Source organism: Micropterus dolomieu, linkage group LG14, assembly GCF_021292245.1.
Source record: "Micropterus dolomieu isolate WLL.071019.BEF.003 ecotype Adirondacks linkage group LG14, ASM2129224v1, whole genome shotgun sequence".
In the NCBI taxonomy this organism is placed as follows: Eukaryota; Metazoa; Chordata; class Actinopteri; order Centrarchiformes; family Centrarchidae; genus Micropterus; species Micropterus dolomieu.
This window is the reverse complement of record NC_060163.1, coordinates 2,771,956-2,796,460: the sequence shown is the minus strand read 5'-3', so window position 1 is coordinate 2,796,460 and position 24,505 is coordinate 2,771,956. Positions and strand designations below refer to the sequence as shown.

Sequence of the window (24,505 nt, the reverse complement as noted above, 5' to 3'; positions counted from 1 at the left end):
TTTACAGAGGGAAAAAAAAGAAGAGGGATTTGGATATAAAAATACAAAAAAAGAGAAAAGAAGATATTTTACAGAATGTAACAAGATGAGGGATTGATCATTTATGTTGGAAAACGTTTTTTGATTTTGTGTTTTTGAGTTTTGTGACGATCGGAAAAATACATCTTCTTAAAGCAACATCTCGCTGTAATTCTCTCTTAAAATAACAGCTCCATAATCATTTGATTAGTACACTGACAGAGTATGGTGTCTCTGTCATTGCCACTCTGGGACCAGAGCTACTGTAGCATTGGAATCCTAGATGGTGTGTTGGACTAGTCAGTAATATTGCTATTTAACGTGTTGTCGCACTTGCTTGAGGTTTGGCTGCGTTAGCAAAGTTGTCGACTTGAGTAACTCAATTCCACTGAGCTGACGGTCAGTATGTAGGGGGTTTACACATTTTGATCTAACCCTCTGACTAACTGAACAGGCTCAAGTGCACCATAGGTTACCATAGTGATTTAGCTCAGTTAAAAGTGAGCCATCTTCATGATACTAGAAAACCTCAGCCAGCTGGCTACCCTGCTCATGTCATTTTGCTGTACAGGCTCCAGGCTGACAGGGAACAGGGAGTCTGTCCATCAACATGAAGAATGGACTTTAATCTCCCACAGTGCTTAAGTGTCAATGAGCAAACCACTGAAGCAGCACCAGGGCTGCTGAAGTGCATATGACCCTGACCTCACTGTGGACAAACATCAACAGAGCTTGAGCTAGAGAGACTGATTAAAGCATCGTGTTATCAAATGATTTGTGTGCTACATAAAAAGAAGGTGTTCTGCACTTTGACTTACAATATTCAAATTTACAGATTTTCCTTCATCTGTGCCTCTTACTGTTTCATCCAGGAACAATCTGCTGCATTGTATGAGCAGTTATCCTAATGAGAGAAGGTACTGCCGTTGTCAAAACCAGTGTGTGTCTCTGTGTCAATGGGGAGGGTGTACCGACTGGCTCTGCTGCACTGTCAATGAGCATAATTGTGCAAAGGCTACGGAGACACAAAAGGCTACGGAGACACAGACTCCTCTGTCTGAAAATGCCAGACAGCGTAGAGCAACAGCGTGGGAAAATTAAATACCTGAACCAGGTGCGCATGTGAAATGCAGACGAGGATTTAGCAGTGTCACAGCCGTTCATTAGCACTGCCCGCCTCAAGTTCAAACACGATGCTCAGATTCTTCCCCGACAACTATATACACACGGGCAGAATGAAGGATACAGTTTGATGGCCCCGGAGCGGGTGCCGATGGCCAGCAGCTGCAGGGACGGACTGTAGCTCAGAGCGCTGGGTTGGTGGGGGAATCCATGCTCCACAGTCTGAGGAGGAGACAGTGGACAGACAGGGGGAGGGTGAGACCGAGCTGTGACAGCAGAGACAGTGACAGCACAGGATAGAGACGGCAGCAAAACACACGGCAGGAACAGCAGGTAGACAAGAAATTGAAAGGCTAACGGATAACTAGAGCTATGGTCAAAGAATATGTTGGTCAACTGAAATTCTTTCCATTTCAATTTAATTATCTCGAGATCAAATAAATCAGAAGCCTCTAACTGGTGGCTGAAATTAATTATAAAATGAACAAAAAGCAATTTTCTAAAGCTATTTTTAACAGAATTATATACTAAAATGAACAGACTGTGCCAACCTGCCTGTGTTCATGATTTCTGAAAACAGAGCTATATCAACTGGAGATCCCAGCACAAGACCTAATGACAAGCTAGTGTAAAGCCTGATTTCCACTCCCACAGTTAAACAAACATAGACACCTGTTGCTTTATCAATATCTGTGTATGATCCACTTCTTTACGCAGCTAAGAAGAAGCTTACTCCCAAAAACAGAGTTGCATTGGTGTGGTCCTCTAACAAGATTAAGAGCTTTACACCTGACTGCTAACAGACTGATGTGCCGATGTGTAGCTTTTAAATTATCCTCATATGCTTATAATATATAGTAATAAACCACCAGTGGCAGTGATGTCGCAGCCATACTCAAATTCAGAGGCATAATCAATGATTCTGTTTATGGCACTAAAATTCAAACAGACTTTACAAAGTGCTTCACAATAAATGGATCAAAGATTATTACAACAGAGAAAAACATTCAAATAAAACTGAGCGCACAGATTTAATTAAATTTGACTGACAACAAGTTATAAGATTTCCTCTGACTTTATTTTTCCATCTCCACCTTATCATTATTGCCCTCAGCTTGCCCTTTAAACCAAGAGTATGCTTGGTCTGAAGAATGTGTCAATTGTGTGTATTATTTAATTTATCATGTTTTTTAAAAAATATATTATACTAGTTTATGTGTGGGAAATTGTGGATATACGTTTTGTGCATATGCATCATCATCTGGCCCCTGGATCTAGGTGCTGTGTGTTATTTGGCTTCTTTTGTTAACATCAGCAGTAATAGCATGATTCTGTTTCTGCAGTAAGCCAATAGTCCTAACGCTCAAAGCATCCACATCCTTTGGCAAAGGTTGCTCTTGGTGGACTCCAGGATCTGGTCTTGCATATTAGACAACCTCTCTCTTTCTGGGTTGTGACTGTAAAGCATCATAGAGGATACATAGAATGATTTATATTTAGCATATTTATTAGCATGTAGATACTTTTCCGAGAATCATCATTGAAATGGAGATCAGTCAGAAAGGAGGGAATTTGCTCGTGTAACCACAACCTCCACTTGTTAATGTAGTAGGTCAAAGTGGGTGTGTAGGTGTAACACAAAATGACACAATGCTAGCTATTCAAGCTTTTGTTTACGCCAGGTACAATTTGGCAACTCCTGTTGAGACACTGAAAGCTGTGCACTTCTCTGCAGTGTAAATGCACCAAACACACAAAGCGCTCAGGAAAAGATGGTTTTTGTTGTTTAAGTGCACTTAAATTAGGGAAAATCCTTTTCTAAAAAATAACTAGGACCAGATAGACCTTTTGGGGCTCTCTGCTGATGTGATTTTTGCCTTCACTTTCTTCCTAGTCATGTCTGTCAGCTGTTTCAGGGTTCACTTGCCTTGTTGAACTGGAAGAGTTCCTGCTTGAGCCGATCTCTCTGGGACTCGTGGCCTTGTCGTCTGAACCTCTTCATCCTGTCTCAGCACCAGTGTGGAGCCTGCGGGCCCACTGACTGCAGGAGGAAAGAGACAACATGAGGACGCAGGAGGAGGACAGAAGGACAGAGTGTTAAACTGTGAATCCTCGAGTTCAGAGTTTACATTTTTTAATTTACGGTCACATAAGATGAAGAAAAGCATCAAACTCTCACATTTGAGAAGCTGACCACTTTAGCTGTTTTGCAGAAAAATGACAAATAATTTCTTCTTTCTATTCAATCGACTAATTGATTAAAGTGTTACAGCTCTACATTCAACTCTCCCTTCCTACCATAACTTTTTAAACTCTCTGCTCAGCCACTGTCACACAAGTGAGACAGCAGAGGCAACACTGATGAACACCACACACTCTACAGCTTTAAAACCATTGAAAATCAATCAAACGAGCACTTCAGGCCATTCAGTTTCCATCACTGCCACATTCTAAAGAAGTATAATCTCCTTAGCTGGGAAAACCCAAATACAAAAATGTCTGCTTAGTTTATAGATGATGCACAGTGTAGCTCCTCCTCCCCCGTCTGGCCTCATTCACATCTACTAGAGGTGCAGCTACGAGGGACTAAACAATCAATCCGTCTACTCTAACTACATTTAGCCAGGCGGTTTAGCACAATCATTTAGAGTCCCCATTCTATTAATCATTTCAGGCAAATGTTAAACACTGACGCCGTTTTCCTCCATCCTTATCATCTACTATTGGATTTTGTCCGCTCATGTTGTTTAACCCTATCGTACATGCTTTGCACAACAATATATGTTTTTAACTACGGTATCAGGCAAAGGGACTGCTGATGAAAACAAGCCCTGTGGCTGATTCAGGAACATTTATATTTGTTTGAATGTTGATAAATGTACACCGTCCCTTCTCAAATAAACAATAAAACAATCAACTAATATTTTACATCAGTTTATACTTAGAGTACTGCATTTGAAGCAGACAGCCTGCCTCAACACTTACAGCAAGAATCATCAGAAATTGGGGACCACAGCCCAGAATCTATGGAGCGTCAAGTAACTGAGTGTGTGTTTTCTCTGAAGACTGATGTCTGCCACTTGATCCCTTTTCATCAGTGAATAACACACACACACACACACACACACACACACACAGCTCAGAGCAGAAACTGGGCAAGAAAACTCATAACTGCAGTCAGACATATGATCCACAGTGCCATAAGTCCGTGACAAAGGCCTGCGGCATGAGTCACAGTTTTCCGTCTTAACCAGCTCACTTGCCTCTGTCCAAATCAAGACATAGTTTTGTTGTTACCCTCAATATCAGCAGTGCTGCCTTGACTCACTGCTGGCTGCGTCACATACGTCCAACTCCAGCTTCTTCAAAGAAAACGTCAACACTAGGATACAGCAGGCTGACCGGTCTCAGGGGTTACTGGTCTCAAACATCCTTTTCTCCTGGGGCCGTATTACAGAACGTTCCTATCTTAAGGATTAAGTTAAGATAGGAAGAGTCTAAGATAGGATTTTTCCCAGTTTGGTATTACAGAAGCAACTAACTCTAGGAATCCTATCTTATTTTACTTAATCTTATCTCAGGTTAGGAAATCCTAAATAATCCAACATCAGTTATCAACTTTTATACCTGTTACCTAGCAACTGATGTCCCTTTACTCATCTCGCTGAGCTAAACGGCTTTTAATCATTGTTTTTTTTGGTAGTTTTTTAATGAAACAAACTGAAATGGAGCAGAAACAACAGCTATCATTGAACCTCAAGTCAGATGACTTAAAGGTGTTTGTAACCTCCGTCGAGAAAACCAAATTCACATAACGCTTAACTCGGGAGATTAAAGAGAGTGGGCTAAAATAGAAGACACAGTCTCAGCCGCACGGGCTACCTGCCATCCAGCGGAGCGTTGATGCTGTCAAAAAGAAAATTAGTCCATTTACAAGTGATACGAAGAGAAAGGCAACTGTTGTGTCCAAAGAGTGGAGGAAACCCGCTGGTGGCTCCTCCTGTGCTCCCTCACTGACCCCGGCAGAAACCAGTCTTCTCAGGAAAGAAATAACAACAACAACAAAGGCTGTGGGCTGACGTCTTCATGTCTTTCTTGAATTTAACAATCTCCTATCAAAGACTTGCATTTGGATCCTTTTGTTACATCAAGCCTTTACATTATGTTACATAATGAGACATTATCTACATCACCTACAGCCTTTCTTGTCAACAAACACATCGGTGGAATCAATTAATAAGTTCCACCTGTTGACATTTTATTGACTTTGTAAAAGCAATTCAAGAGCAGCCATGTGGATTAAACGAGTTAGCAAACACTACCTGGTGGAAAAGCAAAAGTTACCAAGCAGTTAGGACAGGATCTGCCCGTTAGGACGTTTCTGTAATATGGCCCCTGGCGAAGATTTGTTGCATCATTCTTGACAGTAAAAGGTATTAAGCATTTTAATATACCTGCGTTTGGATATTTTCACCTTTTACAATGCATTTATGTAAGTGATTACATGTGTATTTGTCTTTTAGGGTTTGTCAGTAAGAACATACGTTGGTACGCCATACCCTTGGATTTAAGTCGCATGTTGAAAAACCTTTTTTTTGTGGTATTAAGAATTAGAAAACATGGCACCAAAAAGAAAAAGAAGAGACAGCAAAACTTCTCAGCACAAATCTTAAAACATTAATTTTAGATTCTTTGTTTAGGAAGACCTTTATGCAATGAAAAACATTTAAAATAGTTATGATTGGAAACTAAAGAATGTTTGGATGTTCTTCTTTAAAAAAAAAAAAAAAAAAAAAAAAGACGGTCAATAGTCGATTATGAAAATAATTACCTGTTCATTTAGTTTCGACTGACTAATCGATTAATTGTTTGAGCTCCACTGTACTTAGCTTAGCTGTTTGAGTGAAAATGAAATAACTAGTTGAAACCATTATCACATTTCAAAAGAGCCCTGGATTTGTTAAGACTCGTGCATTTGAATTCTGCTTATCGGGACCTAAACTTTTGCATATTTCAGTCTTGCTCTCGGTTAAACTTCAGGGAGCATTTTACTGTCCATAGAAATGTCACTTATCTGCCTATCCTATTACGTATTATTTGTTAAGCAGTATATCAACAAATAATGAAGAAAGTACTTCAGTTTACATTCCTGGATCATGGTGGCAGTGCAGCAAATGCTCAAAAATGACATGCACCACCTGCAGTAAGGAGATTTAGCGCAGGGGAGGAAGTAGCTCCAATATGACTAAGCACCTTAACACAGCGGGAATCTGATGGAACGCATTATGTTCAATGTGTTGTGCTCTCTCAGCTACAATGACGCCCCAGATACAGCTAACACTAACTGTAGCAACATCTCATAGTCAGGTACAAAACACAGGTGAGCTCACACATTCTATATTGAAGGGAAATGAATGACGTCTACAAAAGGATTCCAATATAAATTTTTCTTAGAGACGAGTCCCCAGAGACGCCCCTCTAGTACAGAGACTCATTTCACTTTAGCCATGAAGGGGAAGATAAGCGAGGAGGAAGAGGATGGGTCACCAAACTGTGACAAGATTTGTGGTGGAGGGATTGGAAACCAGATTCAATAAGTAGAATCGGTAAGATTTAAACGATACCCAACTATTAACTAGTTATTTTTATATCAACATTTCAATTACTGAGACAGCACAAAGTGCAGCCAATTCAACTCATTGGTAAAATAAACAACTGGAGGTTGATCAACAAGTAACATGCTTGTTGTTGCAGCAGGTTAAAAGCTTGTAGAACTTATATCGCGTGAGCGACGGGCCCAAGAGAAGCAGCGGAGCAGAAAGAGAGAGCTCAAAGCCATAAACTATGCTGACAATGGCATGGTGGGAGGTCTGCTTCAAAAACAACAGCTATTAAAGGCTGCAAGAAGAATCTGCTGATGGAAAACCAGAGTAGAATACAACAGTCACATATGCACACATGTAAAAGCGAAGCCAAGTACCAGTATGGAAAGCTTGGCTTCATTCTGTAAAAAACAGCCATCAACACATGCGACATGTCAGGTGTGAGTTTCTCTCTGCAGTCTTCAGACATCCTAATGCCACAGTGTTTTCTTCCCAACCAGATTAACTGTGGCCTTTTCAAGTAACCTGACAGACACTGGAGCACAAATTACCCATTCATTAAACGCACTCAAGTGTTATTTCCTCACCAGCTACTTATCAAGGGGGAAGGCTGGGAAACAACATTGGAATTATGTGAAGTGCAGTGACGCTCAAAGTAGTGATCAGACAGATTTTTACAATGTGGGGTGTCTTTCTCCAGTTGTTCTCTCCTTTTAACTACCATCTGTAGTTACCCTGATTTGAACAGAAAACAGCAGTCAAGGAGGCAAATTAGCACTGTACTTCAGATTTTGGGTACATTGTCTTCATTCATTAAGCATGTACTAATAGTTAAAAGGAGACCTATTATGCTTTTCCATATTTTTATGACTTATCTACAATGTTGGATGTTCATGTTAAACATGGCCAAAGCTTCAAATAATGAGGTTCAAGTATTTAAAAGAACTCCATGCGAGATAAAACCTCAGATTTCCTCCTGTTCTGGACAGCGTTTTTTACCAATGGCTCCGTAATACGACAGTCCGCATCAAGCCAAGCACAGTCAAATACCCGGATGTGTTCTGGCTCCGCCCGTTTTACCGAGCCTGCATCGGTGGTGACTTGTGTGGACCTCGGATCGCCAGATATCCCAGGATGCATTTCGCTGCTAAAAAGCGGAAATGTTGGACGAGAAAACTGTAACTTATAATACTGCAATTCTTGTGTCACATATAGTAGTTTTAAGAGTTTGTAATGCGGGAATATAGTTGTTTAAACTACAAATATGTGGTTGTTTTCTCAAGACAGAGCCGATTTTAAAAATTGCTACGACGTTATCGGATATGTGAGGTCCCGCCCGCCAACGGTCTGGCCGTCATCAAGTCCGCTGCTGTTCCAATTGCTGAATGACTGACTGCGTGCTCCCGCTCCTGGAAGTTTTTACTCCCAAGCCGAACTTGCCAAGTCCGACCTTTAAAGTACAGAAGTCCGAACTTGGCAAACTCAACAGCCAGTCTTGTCTGTACTGCTCAATGACACCACCACCCTGGTAACATGCTTCAGGTCATGGCCAATCAGAAGACAGTGGGCTTTGAGAGGGGGGGCTTACAGAGACTGGAGCATCTACAGCTTGTTTCAGACAGAGGCTGAAATGAAGGCCTACATGAAGAGCCAGTATGAGATAGGAATTTCTTTATTTATTTTTTTTAACTCTGAATTGTGCAAAGCTGGATCTCTTAACCTCAGTAGTTATGGTACCGACTGAAATGTGTCTGTGTCTGCTACTGTCTTTAGCACCAACAATCAAAACCTGTCAACAGCTGTTGAAAGCAGGCATCAAATTCCTGGTCAGAATAATACAACTTGTTTATATTATTATTTTATCAGATATTCAGTGATGTTAAAAACATTTGGGCAAGTTCCTTGTATGCCAACCTTTAAACATTTAATCTATAAAAGTGGCATTCTATATTTTTCTTGCTGTCAACAATTTCTCATTTTTCTATTTCAGTTTGCATTTAGCCTGTGTTAGTGAGCTTAAGATGTATATCTAGGCAGATTGATATCTTTGGAGAGAGACAGGTAAGGTTTCCCCCTGTATTCAGTCTTTATGCTAACGCAGCCCAGAGTAGATAAATCAGAAGTAAGAAATACATCTGTATTAATATTCCACTTAACTCTTATTAAATTGTACATATTTGGAGGAAATTTAAGCCGTTCTCCCGACCTCTACTGACTGGTCATGCCAGTGAAGGGCACAGTGCCAGGCTAAGTTGAGTTCTTGAGGAGAGGAAAGCATTGTATTGGTAAGAAACTTAGCTAAACAATAGAGAAACTTCTTTAAAGTTAATGTGTTTAAGTGTTAATTCATTCTTCATGTTAACAATACAAAAATCACAGAGTGTGGATAAAACAAAGCAAACGCCATTCCAGCCTGCATTGAGGCCCGACTCCATTTTCCAAGCTAATGTGCCAGGTCATCCCACTGGTGATTCCAGTCAACATCTAGCATGTAGAGAACTAGAGAAAATATCTGCTAGCCGTGATACTAACTACTTTACTATGTTAAACTTCATTGACCTATGCTAAAACATTAGCAACTTGAATCCGGATCGGTAACAGGTTTAAAGACATACTGCTGATAGAACATGTTCTGCCATGTTGGGTTATTAAAGAGACTTGTTTTCCCAAGAAGGGTTAATATGAAGGGCAAATGGACTTTGCTGAAGATACTTGGAAGAAGTTTCGCCTTCTTCAGTTCTGGCTATCGTTCATTGCTTAGGCTAGATGTCTGTAGATCCTCAGTCATCCAGGTCCAAGAGGTTCCTCAGTTCTAGTTCGCAGTTTGTGACTAGAGGGGTAACATTACTCGTGTAGTTTTGCAAAAGAAAAATGTAAAAATGAAGCATCGCTTAAAACAATGAATGAAGGATAATTATGAAGGGGCTATGGGTCTTCTTCAGTCACAGTGAAGGACTTTCACACAGAGGAAATGATTTAGAGTCTGTGTGTGGCTGTAACAGTCAACCCAGTCATGGTCTATCAAACCAAAAATGATTTATGGCTGCATCACTAGTGAGGAGGGATAAAGATGATGTACTCCTCATAATAATAATAGAAAAATAAAAAAAGGACTACTACTGGACTAAACAAAAAAGTTAACATCCAGTATAGTGATTTTGTGTGTGACAGAGTGTGACAGAGTGTTCTTAAAATATATTTTTCTATTTTATATGTTGTGATTGAAGTTCAAGGAACATTATCTGTTGGCAGTGCCATAAATAATGTGCAATAGATCTACCAGTCCTGTTCTTCTAAGTATAGCCTGGCTTATCTCTCTAACTGAATACCACCGCATGTGATGTCCACTTTTTCCTTTTATGAAACCAAGCATGATAGCCATCTTATTCGTACTGTATTGCTTTTAAGCAGCTTTAAAACCAAAGTCACAGATACAGTGGTTAGGTTTGCTCTCATGGTTTATGATGTCTGCTAATGAACCATACATCACTGACCACGGTTATTTACTTGGCTTTTAATCTGTACTCACTTGTAAAACTTTTAAAATAAACTTCTTGGAGGTCTGAAATGACCCTGACCCCTGCAGTGTGTACTGTCACAGAAGGCCTATTAATAAAAAAGCACAACTTCACTGATATCAAATCTCCGAAACTGAAAAGTTGGCAACCCTGCCCATCTGTCCTCACCCTCCCATCTGTGAAGCGCAAGTTCCCTGTAAATCAGTTTTTACACTTTAGAGGTTGATCCACTCCGGCAGTGTACAGCCTCGTACCTGCAGACTGTCTTCACGTTAAGCACACAATTCTCCACTGTGGTCCTCCTCTCTCCATATAGCTAGATAAAGTAAGTGTAACCGTAGTGACTGTAGACAATGAGGGTCTTAATTTTGGACACTGACAAAATTATATATATATATATATATTGTACTGTAATGTATAAAATGAGTGAGATTTAGAGATTATTATATAGATAGATATATTTTGCGGTTCTTGATAATTATGGTGCACAGAATTAATGCCAGGTCTTGTGCAGCCATCAAACTGCAATGTCTCCAGAGCACAGTGCCAGTTGTGGCATACATAGTGAGTGCTGTGCTCAACTGTTGTTGGCTTACTGGTGTTTCCAACTACAGCAACATACATTGGAACTGAATGTTTGTTGTAATATTTAAGTTACACGGCTATGCAAGCCAAACCAATGCAAGATTAGCTTGCTTGTAGTTAAAAAAGCCAACAGCAGCTCGGTTCACTAGACATAATGGAGTATTTCATATACAGGTTATTGGAGCAGTGTTGTTTTTAGGCGACTTGAACAGTCACATCATTAACGATAACATTAGTTGCAACGAAAACACGCACGAAAAGGGACGTCTAATTTATTTCTCTCCTCCCGTAATGCGGATGTAATGTAATTGTAATGTACACTGGTAGTCAGTGCCTAGACTGTGGACAAGGATGTTATTGTGACAGGGAAGTATCTGTTAGTTTCAGGTGAACCAGGAGAACAATGGCAGGTCAGACGTCAGCGACACAGAAACACAGCATATCAGGCCAATTTCAGCAGAGCCCTACAAGGTGACATTCCCTCAATCCACTCTCACATATGGATTTTCCCAGTAATTTCACTCCACAGTGAACTTGTATGGTAAACAAATAACAGTAACTGTCTTTGTCACATTGTTTGATCTACAGTGAGCTCACCTCTCTTTACCTTCATCCTTTTATTTACATTTGATAGCAAACTGGCTTATTGACTCTTCTCACAAAGTTGAGCAGTGCGGTCAGGCTCAGTTAGCTGTGCAGCTAACTTAACAGCCCTATAAAGCTGACCGAGTCCTGAATGAGCACCAGAACACGAGCTGAGTGAGCGGGCAATGGAAACGGGCTCAGCTTTATTTTGTTTCTGTCGTGCTTAAATGAAGTGTGTTTTCAGATGAGTAACAAGGCAATATGTTCAGTGAGAGAGGCAAACTTGAATGCAGAAAATATTCAGTTGCATTTTTCCTCTTTGATAAGGAAAATAGGTGGAAGAATATTTCCTTTCTTGACATTGTGAGAGTTTATTTTATTTATTGGATTAAAAAAAAAAAGATCTTGTGTTACATTTGCAAACTGCAAATTCACTACATCTCCCAGCTGAAACTACAAGGGGGAGACCTGAGCTATACTCACACTACCACCTCAAGGTACAAAGTCGTATTACAAGACAGGATGGCCTGGGGCGGGTTAGCATGCTAACTTCAGCAGATCTCTGCAACACTATAGACATCTCACATCTACATAGATGTCAGAACTATTACTTCATCAAATTCTGTTGATGTTAGTTCATTTTTAAACTAAAATTCTGGCCATACCTTACACATTGAACCTTTAATCATACTGTCTCCGTTGTCCAATATACTGTCCCAAAATGTCCTTCACTTAAAAAGTGTTCACTCTCAGTTATCAAGATAGAAAGAAATTCCCAGCATATCAACCCAGTCATCATAGTTGAGAAGGAAGTCAAAAGAGGAAAAACAAAAAATGTGCATTAGCATGCCCAGACGCAATGGTAAAAACCTCAAAGAGGGCGGCTCAACCAGCTGAGCTGCTACATGGACTGTGCCTCTCAACGACATAGTTAGGACAGCGCTTCAGAGTTAAGAACGAATGGCCAGGAAATGCCTGGCATCCAAAACATTCTACTTATGGGCCAATGCAATCAGCAGTTATGCGTCAAGATAATCAGCTCTCCTTGAGTGACATCCGAGTCTGTCACATTCATCACCCAATAAAATAAACCATATTCACACAGGTGGAGCAGAACATGCCGGACAGCTGCTCCTCAGTACTGGCTTGCACACATGGTCTGATCACAGAAACCCTTGTGACTACACCTGCTCACTCATAGATTTACCCACACTGTTAATAAGGCACCCAATAAGACACCTCTCTGATCTTAAACTGGACAGCACTGAGCTATTCTTGGTTGTGGTGATGGAAACGAGTCCTCTCACGTCAGCCGTGGTTGGTGTGCTGTGGGCTAGGGTGTGATCGGTGTCAGGAGGGGGCGTCTGAGCAGTGTGAAAACGAAACCATCAGGTGTGACATGCTGACAGTTGACAAAGACCAAGCACTGATGAATACACACGAAATAGAAATTCCCTATTTTGACTGATGAGTCACAAAAGAGAGCAGTAGGAGTCTGTCATACCCACTACAGCAGACATTACAGAGATGCTTCCTTCCACTGTCCCGAACAAAACAGAAATGAGATCTTGTCAGTTTTGGGTGTGGCTGGCAGGATATCATATCTCCCACCAACTCACACCCTGTTTCCTGTAATCAAAACCAGGAAGACGCAGAAGAGGAAGGTGATCAGGAGCACAACATTTACACTAGTCAAGCTCAAAGTGTCACTGACAGTGGAGAAATGAGGCTAATTGCAATTTACTCATAATCCCCATGACCAGGACTTCGCATAGACAGTTCGAAATCGGCCAACCTCGCTCAGCTTCAGGCTGCCTTCACCAAAATATTTCAGTTTAAAGTTGTTGTGTTAAATGCATCACAGCAAACTGCATTTGGAACAACTGAAACAGCACAATTCACATTATCAACTAGATGTGGTACAAATGTCAGGAGGATAGGATAGATGAATCAGAGCACTGATGCTACGGATCAGCTAACGTGTAAATGGTAATATATTATGGTAATTATATAGTGCCTCTTAAAGTGCTTTCCACTACACTTCACCTACACACATTCACACACTGATGGCAGAGGCTGCCATGCAAGGAGCTGCTCATCAGAGTGGAACTAACATAAATACACTAATGGAATCTTCATTTACCCGAGTGTATCATCAAAAACACATGAAAAATGAATTAAAACCTGCACACAAGATTTTACAGACTATTGTGGAAAACAAATTAGTATTGATAATCAACCAAACCACCACTGCCTTCAGCCTCTGCATTTACAAAACCGATGTCATGATACAGCCATATGTTGTGGAACCATCTATTCATGCACTTACATAGGTAATTGTTTCTTACTGCTTGTGTGCTACCCATTTGTTGTTCCAATATGTTGCTCAAGGTTGACAATATATTAGAAGTCCCCTTTAGAAATAATTCAAACACAGCAAGCCTCCAAGGCCACAGAGTTTAACTAACACATCTAAGACAACTACAATTTACTCAAGGGTGATTATAATTGAACAATATCAGTATAAATTATATTCATTACATAGACTAGATTTGAAGTATAATATTGAAAATGTCAACAAGAATATTTTAACAGATGAAGGGGTCTGTAAAACTTTGTATATTTTAATTTGGCTACTTTACAAATCACTGTCATTTACACCAGCTCAACAAGCTAAAGTGCAGAGCTGTCACAATCAGCTTTAGGTGTCAGATATGAAAAGACTGTCATACATGGTTTACCAGCAGCTTGTCATTATTACAATAACGGGTCAACAACAATAAATATAACACCACTTACAGATTACAGTCACAAATTTCAGAGGACAAAAACTCAAAAGGCTATTGTTCAGGTGTCTGTGTATTAAAAGGCTCTGAATTCTATTCAAAGCAGGGTATGCAGATGCTAACAGTCACATACAAGCTTCTTTCACCAACCATCAATTATCAGATACTGACTTCTGTTCAAAGACCAAAAGCATAAAACAAATTGGGGAAGAACTTCAAAGCATTTCTAAGCTTGCAATATATGATATATTTAGAGAGAAGTGTGGCCGAAGGTCAAAATATACTGCCAAGAAACGACACAGAAAAGTCAGGTAAAATTCCATTATGCCATGCTGTACAATCGTTGTCTTAGCCAGTAACATGTTGTCTTAGATGGAATTTTTATTAATGAATGAAATAAAAATTTAAATTTCAGAACAGAGCTGGTGTTTAATGGAGAGCAGGATACAGTTTGTCAGAAGTGACATCATTCAGCTGCATTATTCTCTACAGTATTATTTAATGTTAGCTGGTAGTGTTAGATTAGATCTGCTGTCTTTTAGGATGGGAGAAATGTCTTAACACTTACATTTAGGTCACCAAACTAACTATTTCACCATCTTCCCAAAACTCAAAAGGAGGAGCGCTCGTGAGAACAGGTCTCTCAAAAAGCCAGATATCAGCTCGATTGGTTTTTAATTCCACCAGTTCAAAAAAAACAAACAAAAAAAGTTTTGTTTACTTTCATATGTCATATAAAAGAAAATAATCAAATCCTCACATGTGAGAAACTGCATAATCAACTAATCATTACAGCTTAACACAGCAAGTAGCTGGTGGGGGGAGGGGGACCTGGCCAAAAAGAAGTGTGTATGCTATGCACATACACATTAAGCTCTGTACAGCCTGCAGGTTCAAATGTGTACTTTGATATGAAAACCATAAGACATCTCTTTAAGAATCATGATGCTTTGGGTATTGATTTATCCTCGGTTTTTGTGAGATGTTGTGAAGCTTCCCATGTATTTGGTTCTTGGGAACTACACATGAAAGGTCCATTTCCCATGTGGACTTAAAAAGCATACAGTATGTGTCCTCTGTACGCTCTGAGATTCCCTTTTGTCAAACATTTGCTCTGGTGAAGGTCTAAAGATCAAATACTTGGCTTTTTGATTAAATATCCGCATTGAACTTAGTGCGCACAGCCTTCCATAAAGTATAAGGTCCCAGCGTGGTCTCATTTTGAGCAAGGGTAAAGTCTGGAACAAGAGGCAACATTAGCAGCTCACTTTATTTTATATTACTTGTCCACCTAATTTAATACATTACATTCATTCTCAACAATGTCCTGGCATATCTGCTGTAAAGCCTGATAAGCAAGAGGATATTTAAACAGCCTTTCTACTTCCTAAGCCATTCCTTAGAAAACCATAGAAAAAGCTCATTTTCCTGCTAGATAAGCTGTTGCACACTGGGAGAGGTAAGACGGGAATCAAGTTAACACTTAACAGCGCTAAACAAAGCGTGACAGTCAGCCAGGTGCTCTGTTTCAAGTTTACAAGCAAGGTACGCCTCTTGGACATCTCCCCACCCACGTGTAGGTTAGATAAATTAACATGCCTGTTTAAAACTTAAAAAAGGAAGCCTTTGAAGACAACACCGCAACAGTCTTTCCTTTATGTTCACAGTATTTGTACAAGTGAGACCGCTGAAGAGCTCCTGCTTTTATTCATTTATTGTTCCTGCTCCTAAATACCGTGGAAACTCAGCAGGTGGCTGTCTCTCTGGCTTGCCCTGCATTTGGGAGGAGCAATTTATTTTGCCTCCATTATAGTTTCAGGTGGACTTTACCATGCAGGTGGAACAGCACCAAGAATACTGAGAACAAAAGGGTTTTTGTTTGGCTAGTCCTGCGCTGAGCAGGTGCAGGTGGAAGAACGCAGCCTGTGTGTCCTTCAGCAGTATCCTGTCCAGATTAGACATTTTTGGCTGCTTGTGCTCAACAGTCTGAGAGCAGTGCAACCTCTCTCTGTCAAATTTCATCATACTGTGATTTAAAGGAGGCAGAGAACTAAAGTTATACTTGTAGTTGGAACAAGATATGTATGACAGTTCAGTGCTACAACTGAGCTAAATGATCAAGAGTTAGCGTTGGTGGGATGTATACAATGTGAGCAGGGCTGTGAGTGCATTGGATTATTTTATTCCACACGCTGTAATTTTTTTGTGAACTATCCTGAAAGTAGCCAAACCGGTGAAACGCCACTTCCTCACGCACCGATAAGTCATGGTTGAAACCAGACCGTTGACTCAAAGGGCTTACTAATGTACCTGCTGGAGAGACACACCTTGCTGAGGTTACACGTTTCCGTAGTTACGCAACACCATCTGCAACTACTACTCCTCCTCACCTGGCCTTAGCGAGAACGCCACGGTTTCCTCTGTGCGACTGATATCATAAGTTAGACCCCTAACAGCTCATCAACGTCGCGCTACTTTTCTGTCCTGGACTCATGTCTTGCTAAATGAACGGCTTCAACATTCTATCATTATGCTCAGGTGTGTTAACGCCTACTTGAGCTAGTTGTTTATTTTGGGCCTGGACGCACCGTTTACTGTATAGACTTCATGTTTGACAAAAAAGCTGGTAATTAGCCAACCCGTATTAGAGGTTTAATTTCAAACCCATCCTTACCAATCTCGGTACATAAAAAGCAACTCAATGCTGGCGTCCTTAAAGATAATCCCACTTTTTTGGTACATTCGGCATGAAAGTAAGTCACCATGAAAACTAACGTTTATTCAAACTCTATACAAACTGTCGCTAAAACAAACATTAATGCTGTAAATCTTAGACCACTGAAAGTATATGTTTTAGCAATGGAATGTTTGTGAGCTAGCATGTGATGGTAATTTAAAGCATTTGATGAAAGTTAAACACAAGACGTTAAGTTATAACGTCAATCAACATTTGTTGGTTATTATCAATACGGCACAGAAGCTATTATACGGAGAAATGTTCAAATTAGATGGTAAGACATGCAACAACTCTACCGTGCCTGCTTTCTGGGTGGAATATCTGGACTAAAGATTAACCGGTGAGAAATTAGGAGAATGATGTCTGGCTAATGAAGCAACTTCAGCTAGCTTGAGTTGGAGCAGTTCAGGTGTTGAACGGAAAGAAAACAGGTGGCTGTGATGGACAGGGTAGTTGAATTGTTAGCCAACTGGATCACACGCCAACACCTGTGGGCACCAGTTATCTGGAAGCGTGAAGCGTGGGCCCTAATCCCAAACCCACCTGAATCAAAACGGCCGTTGCTCAGCCGATGTCCCACCGTTTACAGCTGCTGGATGAGATTCCACCCCCGGTCAGTATCCAGTGTTTTAGTTGGCTAGGAGCTCTCTCCTCTTACAAAGTCAAAGAAAATATGACCGGACCGAACGCGAGTACAGGTACCAAGCAACAGCGTGTTTGCCGAGGAAAAAAATCACGTCTCAGCACCGGTTAAAAACTAAAAACTGCTCCTTCTTTTTTCCACCGCTACGGCGGTAGCCTCGGTGTTTCCTGCTAGGCTAAACTTCACTGCTTTACTAACTCCTCCCTTATGATGCATTCAAGTGCACCTTGTAAATTCCTACCGACAGTTCAAATCCCGCCCCACTTCCGCGTTAGCTTCACGGAAACCAAAAGAAGTGAGGGCCATTACGTCACTCTGTAGCGCGTGAAACTAGGGCGTGAACGCACATTGGGTTTGTGTTCGTCCACCTATTTGTAGGTACATAATAACTACATGTTTATGTTTACCTTTGTTCAGCTTTCCTTGTTTTTTAAATGTATTTCTGTGTAATTACATTGAAAGCAACTAGCCTACATCAAAAAACTGAGAACACAGCGTCCAGGCCATGTAGCTACAGAAAATGTTTTTTGCAATTTAAAAAAGTATAGTAATCACAACTTAGAACAGTAAATATATAGTTTACTGTAAGTACTGCAAGTAATACAGTATTGAATATTTGTATATTCAGCACTATGTAGCACAACAAAGAAAACACTAAATGAAAAGCACATTACACTCAAAAATGTTGTGCAAGTGCAAACTCAAAGTCAATAAAAGATTTATTCTGCCTCAGCATCACATCTTTGTGCTGGGTCCAGCCAGAGGACTTGTCCACAAAAATCTTCTATTGGACTGAGGAAAGGGCTGAATGGTTGAAGGTAAACATTTATTAATCACTGGTTGACGTTGAACCTCTTGCTTAGCGGGACACCACAATGAAAGCTGACATTGTCCCATAGACAGGATGCAGTGCCGGCTGATGATCCTGCTGATCACGCTCAAACACAAAATCCCAAAGACCACCCGGAAAAGTGAGACAATGTTTAGTGTGATATGGCCCCAAGGTTGAATGACAGTTAGAGAACCTGTCCCTTACTGATAGCTTGGTCAAAGGGTGACTTTGCCACCACGCCAGGGACTTGACCACATATTGGTTTGATCACATTATTAGAAACAAGTGTGCCGAATTATGAGTTGTTGTGTGTAACCTTTGCTGTAAGTATTTACCATTTTGCAACACAAGTGCATCACAGTGCAAAATGTGTTTTAGTGAGAGAAAATGTGTGAAACAGTTACACACAAGAAACCAGGTTAGAGGTTAGGTTAATGCAGAAATATTGTAATACACTCCAATAACACCTTAAAACCCATGTTTAGAAGTACCTGATCAGGACTCAGATTTCTCTCCTGCATTTTGGATATAAGAATATACCACTATGGGTAACTGTTGCATTGTTACAGTGTAGGCATTGATGGATGGGAATGCTATTAGATATGCCATTGAGGAAGCCAATAATCTAATCTGGCCTTTCCTTTCAGTGAAAAGGTCTGTCAAATGTTGAATTCCTTACAGCAGGAAGTTTTGTTTAGTCATTTTTTAAAATCAAGATGCCAAAAGTAAGATTTTAAATCGTGTTTATTCTCACAAATCCAATATAGTGTATATCTTGATTATTTGATTTGATGAAAATAGTTAGTTAGTTAGTTTGCTTGCTTAGTTAGTTAGTTTGCTGTCACCTGTCAGTGGGGGTGGGATAACTTACACCTTTTCACACATTTTCATTACATCAACCGGAGCACAGGTCTAATTAGCTGGAATGATTAAAAATGCTCGGTGAGTGTGCAGGGCCATTACTTTTTGGCCACTATTGGGCGGAAATGCTCCAAATCAAGCTGACAAGAGTTGATCATTTTCTGTGTTCATAACTAACCAGATACCTCTTTTACATTACACAGACATTAGATGTTAAAACTAAAACATACTGATGTAAGAAAAAATATAATAAAAAGGTTTCATATTTTATGAACACAATTTATTCCACAGAAGTCATAGGGAAATAAGAAGTTTAGCCTGTATTTTTACAGTAAGTCCAGAAAGTATGTAAGTCATAATTAAACAGCTCTTGCAAGTTATCTAGATGACAAAGCACTGCGTGCGTATCTGAGACATAAAAATCTAATTATAAAAATGTTACCAGACAGCATTGTTTTACTGTGAAGGCACTTTCCCACATTAACAGGTGCTTTTCAATCAGATCCAATCTGCATTTCAACAGCATATCATTTTCATTGGGAAAATCAAAATCAAATAATAAAGCCTATACAGTGGTATCCGTTGTGCTCATATAGCAGAGATGTGTTGAGGTCAGGACAGACTGAGCGTCCGAGCTCCCTCTGAAGGAGTTGTGACATAAAAAGTCGGGGTTCCGCTGTATCGCTCCTGTAAAAAAAATAAACAAACATACAAACACACACACACACAAGTACATTAAACCATGTCAACCTGCAACCAGTAATGAATCTTAAAAATATCCCTTAATCTGAGGGCTAGGCTAGCTTATAGCTGTATGTGAGCATTTTCATGTCCTTTGTGCTTGATGTGGATAACCATTATGAAACCAGACTGTCCATCCAGCAGGGCTGCAGAGATACTCATCCTGGTCACATCTCTCACAGTCCTAGGAAGGAAGTTCAGAGTTTGTTTTTGCAACTAGACACCTTTCCTCTTCAGCCGAGACGTGTCTTGTCCTCCTCAAACTTCCTTTACGACTGCTTCCTCCAAACTAAAATGGCACACTCAGTCCAAAACCCATCCTACCCCCTCCTCAGCCTTTAAAACAACGTAGGGCAGACGGATATACTTTTCATCTCTCCATTCATGTCAGCTACGTACGTTAGAAAACACAGCAAAAAGCTTTAGAAAATCAAAACTTTCAGTAAAACATTAACAAAATAAGAGACAAAATGCTAATTTGAAATATGTTCTAGGTTTTAGGTCTAAAGCTGAATTTGTAGATGTAAGAGGCGGTACAGGACAGCTACTGAGTCCATGCATGTGACCACTACTACAACTACTACTACTAGTACACATCCTCAAAAAATGTTACTCCACCATCAGGTCGGTGTGCGGCAGCTTCAGAAATAGCACGTGTGATAGCACACTGTGATTGGTTCGCTTTGGCTGCTTGTGTTTCCACTTTGTCTCAATAATGAGAGATACACTGTGTACACTGGTTAGTTGGCAACCTCATGGTGACGAGAGTCCAGTTGGTAATTGTATCTGAAGAGAAATGGTATCAGCACGTCACGTCACATCTGCCTCCAGTCTTTATGTTAAGATAAGCTAATTGACTTCCGGTTTTAGAGCCCTTTAGTTACCCTGTGGAACTTTAAACCACTATAGCTCTATGGCGCAATGCCAACATAGAACATTTTCATACTTTGACTCACTTTAACTAATAGATGAAGCCTGCAATGTTTTAGATTCTATTTCTGAAAAAGGGCTAAGATACGTCTAATTGTTACATGTAAATATCTACAATATGACCTGTCAGCAACTGTAAAAAAAAAAATAAAAATTTATAATTGAAATACAGTATTTTGGTGTCGCTATTACAAAGCAAACCCTAACTAATAAAAGCGTTAATTAAACAACAGAAGTCCTAAGGAGAACTGTGGTAAGTGTGGCTAGAAAGAACCAGTTCATTAACTTGGCATGTTCTGGTGCTTTTAGTTTGTGTTCTCCGCCTAAAGCTCAGGACTTGACAAGCCGAAGTGAGCTGCAGTTAAGAATTTCCGCTGGATTTGGAGTCACTAGATCAACCTTGAACCCTTCAGCCAGGGACACCTTCAGCAGCTCTTCCACAAACGCCTGCATGTCTGTGATTTCATATTGGCTCCAGTGCATTGTCATGAAGTCATCCGACTGCGTGACCTCAGGGTTAGAGACAGTTAGCCCCCGGTAGCGCTGCTTGTCGTACTGGTCCTGCGGGAGTTCATTAGGCCTCGGGACCCACTCCAGTTTCAGCCTGTTCTGCCTCGGGTTGCATGGGTGGGGGCTAGTGAGACCCTGGGATGTTCTGTAGGAGAAGCGCTCACAAAGTAGAGCCAGGAAGGCTCTCCAGGTACAAAAGAGGTCAACTGTGAAGGCTCGCACAGAGCATGTGCGGAGCTCATAGTTTTCTGGCCCATGGCGCAAGTTAAAGTGGAGAACGCTGACCTGGAATGAGAAGGTATACACAAGTGTGCTGACTACACATTCTCCAGAGTGTACACAAACACAGAACCAGTCTTTCCATGTCTCTGGATGTGCAAACACATGCAAACACACATCCTCTGCTCGTTTACTGTACATACGGTAAACACCAGCACTAAAAGGTTAGTACATGTATTTTTCTATTGAATTCAATCAAAATGGCAAATAAGGTGAAAGGAAAACGTTGGGTTTTGACTTTCTTTCAAAAACACTAGACGAGCTAGACTCAGTTTACCTCTGACTGTCCACAATGACACTTACAAGAGGGTCTCATGAGCCCTATGAATACATGTTTCATGATATAAAAAATAGTCTGGAAATTTAATTGAGAAATACTACAGTAGTAATAGAAAGAAGTACTTTCAGACAAAGAGCCGTTGCTGCCGCCGCTTCAATAATTTCCAGTGGGTGAGCTCCAGAACCCCTGTGTTGCTTACTGAGAGTTAGTTGACTGCCCCTTTTGCATTCCTGAATCTATGCACTATTCAGTATGTAAACCATTTACCACATGTTCCAACAGTATTTTAAAAATAATGTACTAATAAATATATATTTCACACTGATTATTGTGGCTGTATCCAAATAGAAAAGGTGCTGTACTGTACTTAACAGCTGTGAAAGGATAGCCACAGCCTATCCTCTACCTGCTGCTGTTCGATTATTGTTATACAAGCTGTACACTCACTACTTTACAATGTAGTGTCATTTCAAGTCAGGCCCACTGACTTGAGTCATTGTCAGACTCACATGTTGGTCTAACTTTAAAACACGTACCTTGGAATCAACATTTATCATTATCATGGCTCCTAGCGGCCCTCCTCTAAGGCTGAGAGGTACTGATGCCTCATAACGGCGAATCTCCTCCAGCAGGGGGCATATCTGAAAGAAATCAGCCTCTCTCCGCAGCAGTGCCAGCTCGGAAAAGCCATCCGGAAGGTCCAGGGAGCTGGAGCGCAGGTAATTCAGAATGTACCTGAACACTTTACCATCGCGGTCTATGAAAACATTTCCTCTGTTATCTCGGAGCACGGGGATTTGTCCGGTGAACATAGCTCCTAGCATTGAATCCCGGCAGCGTGTCAGAGTGTCCAGAGTTGTAGTATAAATTTCTCCCCCAACGTTCAGTGACATCGGGTCCTGGAGAGAGTTCCTGTTGCTGTTGTCATCTGGCGAGTTCAGGTTCAGCATCTTGGAGGCAAGCAGTGATTTTTGATCCTGTGAAGCCTTCTCTGATGTTGTTGTTGGTGGTGGGAGGACAAGGATCCTTCTGCTCTGGTCAGGAATGCTGAGGACTGAGGGACGTGGAAGCTTCGAGTGTTTCTTTTGTTTCCGAGAAAAACTTGTTTCCTTTGACAGTTAGCAAGCCACAGCAGTAGCCAGGAGGCGGCCAAGTTAGGAAAGACCCAAGGAAATCTGCCAAGTCTGTTTCAGACCTACGAGGTCGCTTCTCTTTTCTTTGTCACTGTTGCTTCTAACAAACGTGTCATCCTTATAAATGCAGGCGTTTCCCGGGATTTTCTCTGGTGCAATTGATCTTTTTTGAGCTCCTGAAGATTCTGAATGGTGTCAGGTCAGCCAACAGCAGGCCTACAGTCTGACTGTGTTGAAACAGAAAGGCAGCAGGGCACCAGTGACCAGACCGGCATGCTAATAACTGGACACTTCTGGCTCCGTCTCCACGAAGCTCGCTTTTATCCTCAGCTAGTACCCCTGATCCCTCTCTCCCTCTCTCCCTCTCTCTCTCTCTCCCTCACACACACACACACACACACGAGATGTCTGAGCAAGACACGGGGGAGACTTGGCAATTTGTCTACAATGCCCCCCTTAAAGTGACAGCCAGAACACTGAAAAGTGCTTTTTATCCCTGTGAACAAATGGACAATGTCCTTAAGACACTTTTCATTTCAAATACCCTTTGGAATGCAGAGATTTTCCAGAATCAGAAAAACAGAAAAAGTTCCCACCTAAAAAAAAGCACATCTCACTTTGTTGCACATGCTGAAGTCCAATACAAGGTCTGTGTTAATGCGGCATCCACAAAAAAATGCACATGTTCCACTTAAAATTAGAAGCCTACAACATCTGATCGCTGTGTCAGGTGTAACATGTTGGGTCAGTGAAACACAATTTCCAGAAATCTTAGATGGATTAGAGGAGAGGATCTAAGACTCAATTTCCCAGAGCGTCAAATACACACACACACACACGCACACACACACACACGCACACACACACACACACAGCAGCCTTTAGCGTCATCGTTCAATGCTAAAAGTAGGCCTATTATCAATAACAGAAAGGTCAGAGTATGAGGTGGCTGAGCTGGACAGGTGGGTCACAAACTGGACTTTCACTAAGGAGACATGTGAAACAAAATCGTTATGTTAACCCAAACCATGATCTTTTCCTAAACCGAACCAAGTCCTTTTTGCCTAAACCTAACCAAATTGCAACGTTGCACAAAGTTAACCACTAGTTTTATTTTGAAAGACTTTCCCGGCGTTGCATATTCATTATTTCCTACTTGACCGCGGAGCCCTACACATGCAAAAACAACGCTAAAGGTAAAAATATTTGACAACCTTATCAAGTGCTGTTCATATAATGTTAATGTTACGTTCAGTCAGCTATCTTTAGTGGTGAACAAATAAAGAAATATCTGTGTCACCCTCATCTTGCTCTCCCCCCACCTACTGCCTGTGGTGGTTCA

The 24,505-nt window shown here is 40.8% G+C and overlaps 4 protein-coding genes across 6 annotated transcripts in view; all 4 read right to left on the bottom strand.

Annotated features, from left to right (window-relative positions):
- llgl2 (LLGL scribble cell polarity complex component 2) overlaps positions 1-17,795 on the bottom strand; it is a 34,043-nt gene extending 16,248 nt beyond the window's left edge. For all 3 annotated transcript variants that reach the window (XM_046068004.1, XM_046068002.1, XM_046068005.1), the window contains exons 1-3: positions 17,498-17,795; positions 3,068-3,181; positions 1,265-1,362 (exon numbers count right to left, since the gene is read on the bottom strand). In XM_046068004.1, the coding sequence (XP_045923960.1) occupies positions 1,265-1,362; positions 3,068-3,142 (173 nt within the window). In that variant the 5' untranslated portion in view covers positions 3,143-3,181; positions 17,498-17,795. The remainder of the gene's footprint in view (positions 1-1,264; positions 1,363-3,067; positions 3,182-17,497) is intronic.
- tmem94 (transmembrane protein 94) overlaps positions 1-24,505 on the bottom strand; it is a 339,697-nt gene that overhangs the window by 133,488 nt on the left and 181,704 nt on the right. The gene's annotated exons all lie outside the window — the stretch shown is intronic.
- Positions 19,156-24,505, bottom strand: part of galk1 (galactokinase 1) — a 9,455-nt gene continuing 4,105 nt past the window's right edge. The window contains exon 8 of the mRNA XM_046068018.1: positions 19,156-19,977. Coding sequence (XP_045923974.1) covers positions 19,903-19,977 — 75 coding nt within the window. The 3' untranslated portion in view covers positions 19,156-19,902. The remainder of the gene's footprint in view (positions 19,978-24,505) is intronic.
- LOC123982482 (BTB/POZ domain-containing protein KCTD21-like) lies at positions 19,988-24,441 on the bottom strand. The gene is made up of 2 exons (XM_046068019.1): positions 22,567-24,441; positions 19,988-21,756 (listed from the first exon to the last, which is right to left on the bottom strand). The coding sequence occupies exons 1-2, from the start codon at positions 22,978-22,980 to the stop codon at positions 21,292-21,294; spliced, it is 879 nt and encodes a 292-aa protein (XP_045923975.1). The 5' UTR covers positions 22,981-24,441; the 3' UTR covers positions 19,988-21,291.

Coding starts and splice junctions, on each gene's coding strand:
- LOC123982482 (XM_046068019.1), bottom strand. CDS start 22,980: ATGCTGAACCTGAACTCGCCAGATGACAACAGCAACAGGAACTCTCTC. Junction 21,757..22,566: donor TGATAAATGTTGATTCCAAG/GTACGTGTTTTA, acceptor TTCTCATTCCAG/GTCAGCGTTCTCCACTTTAA.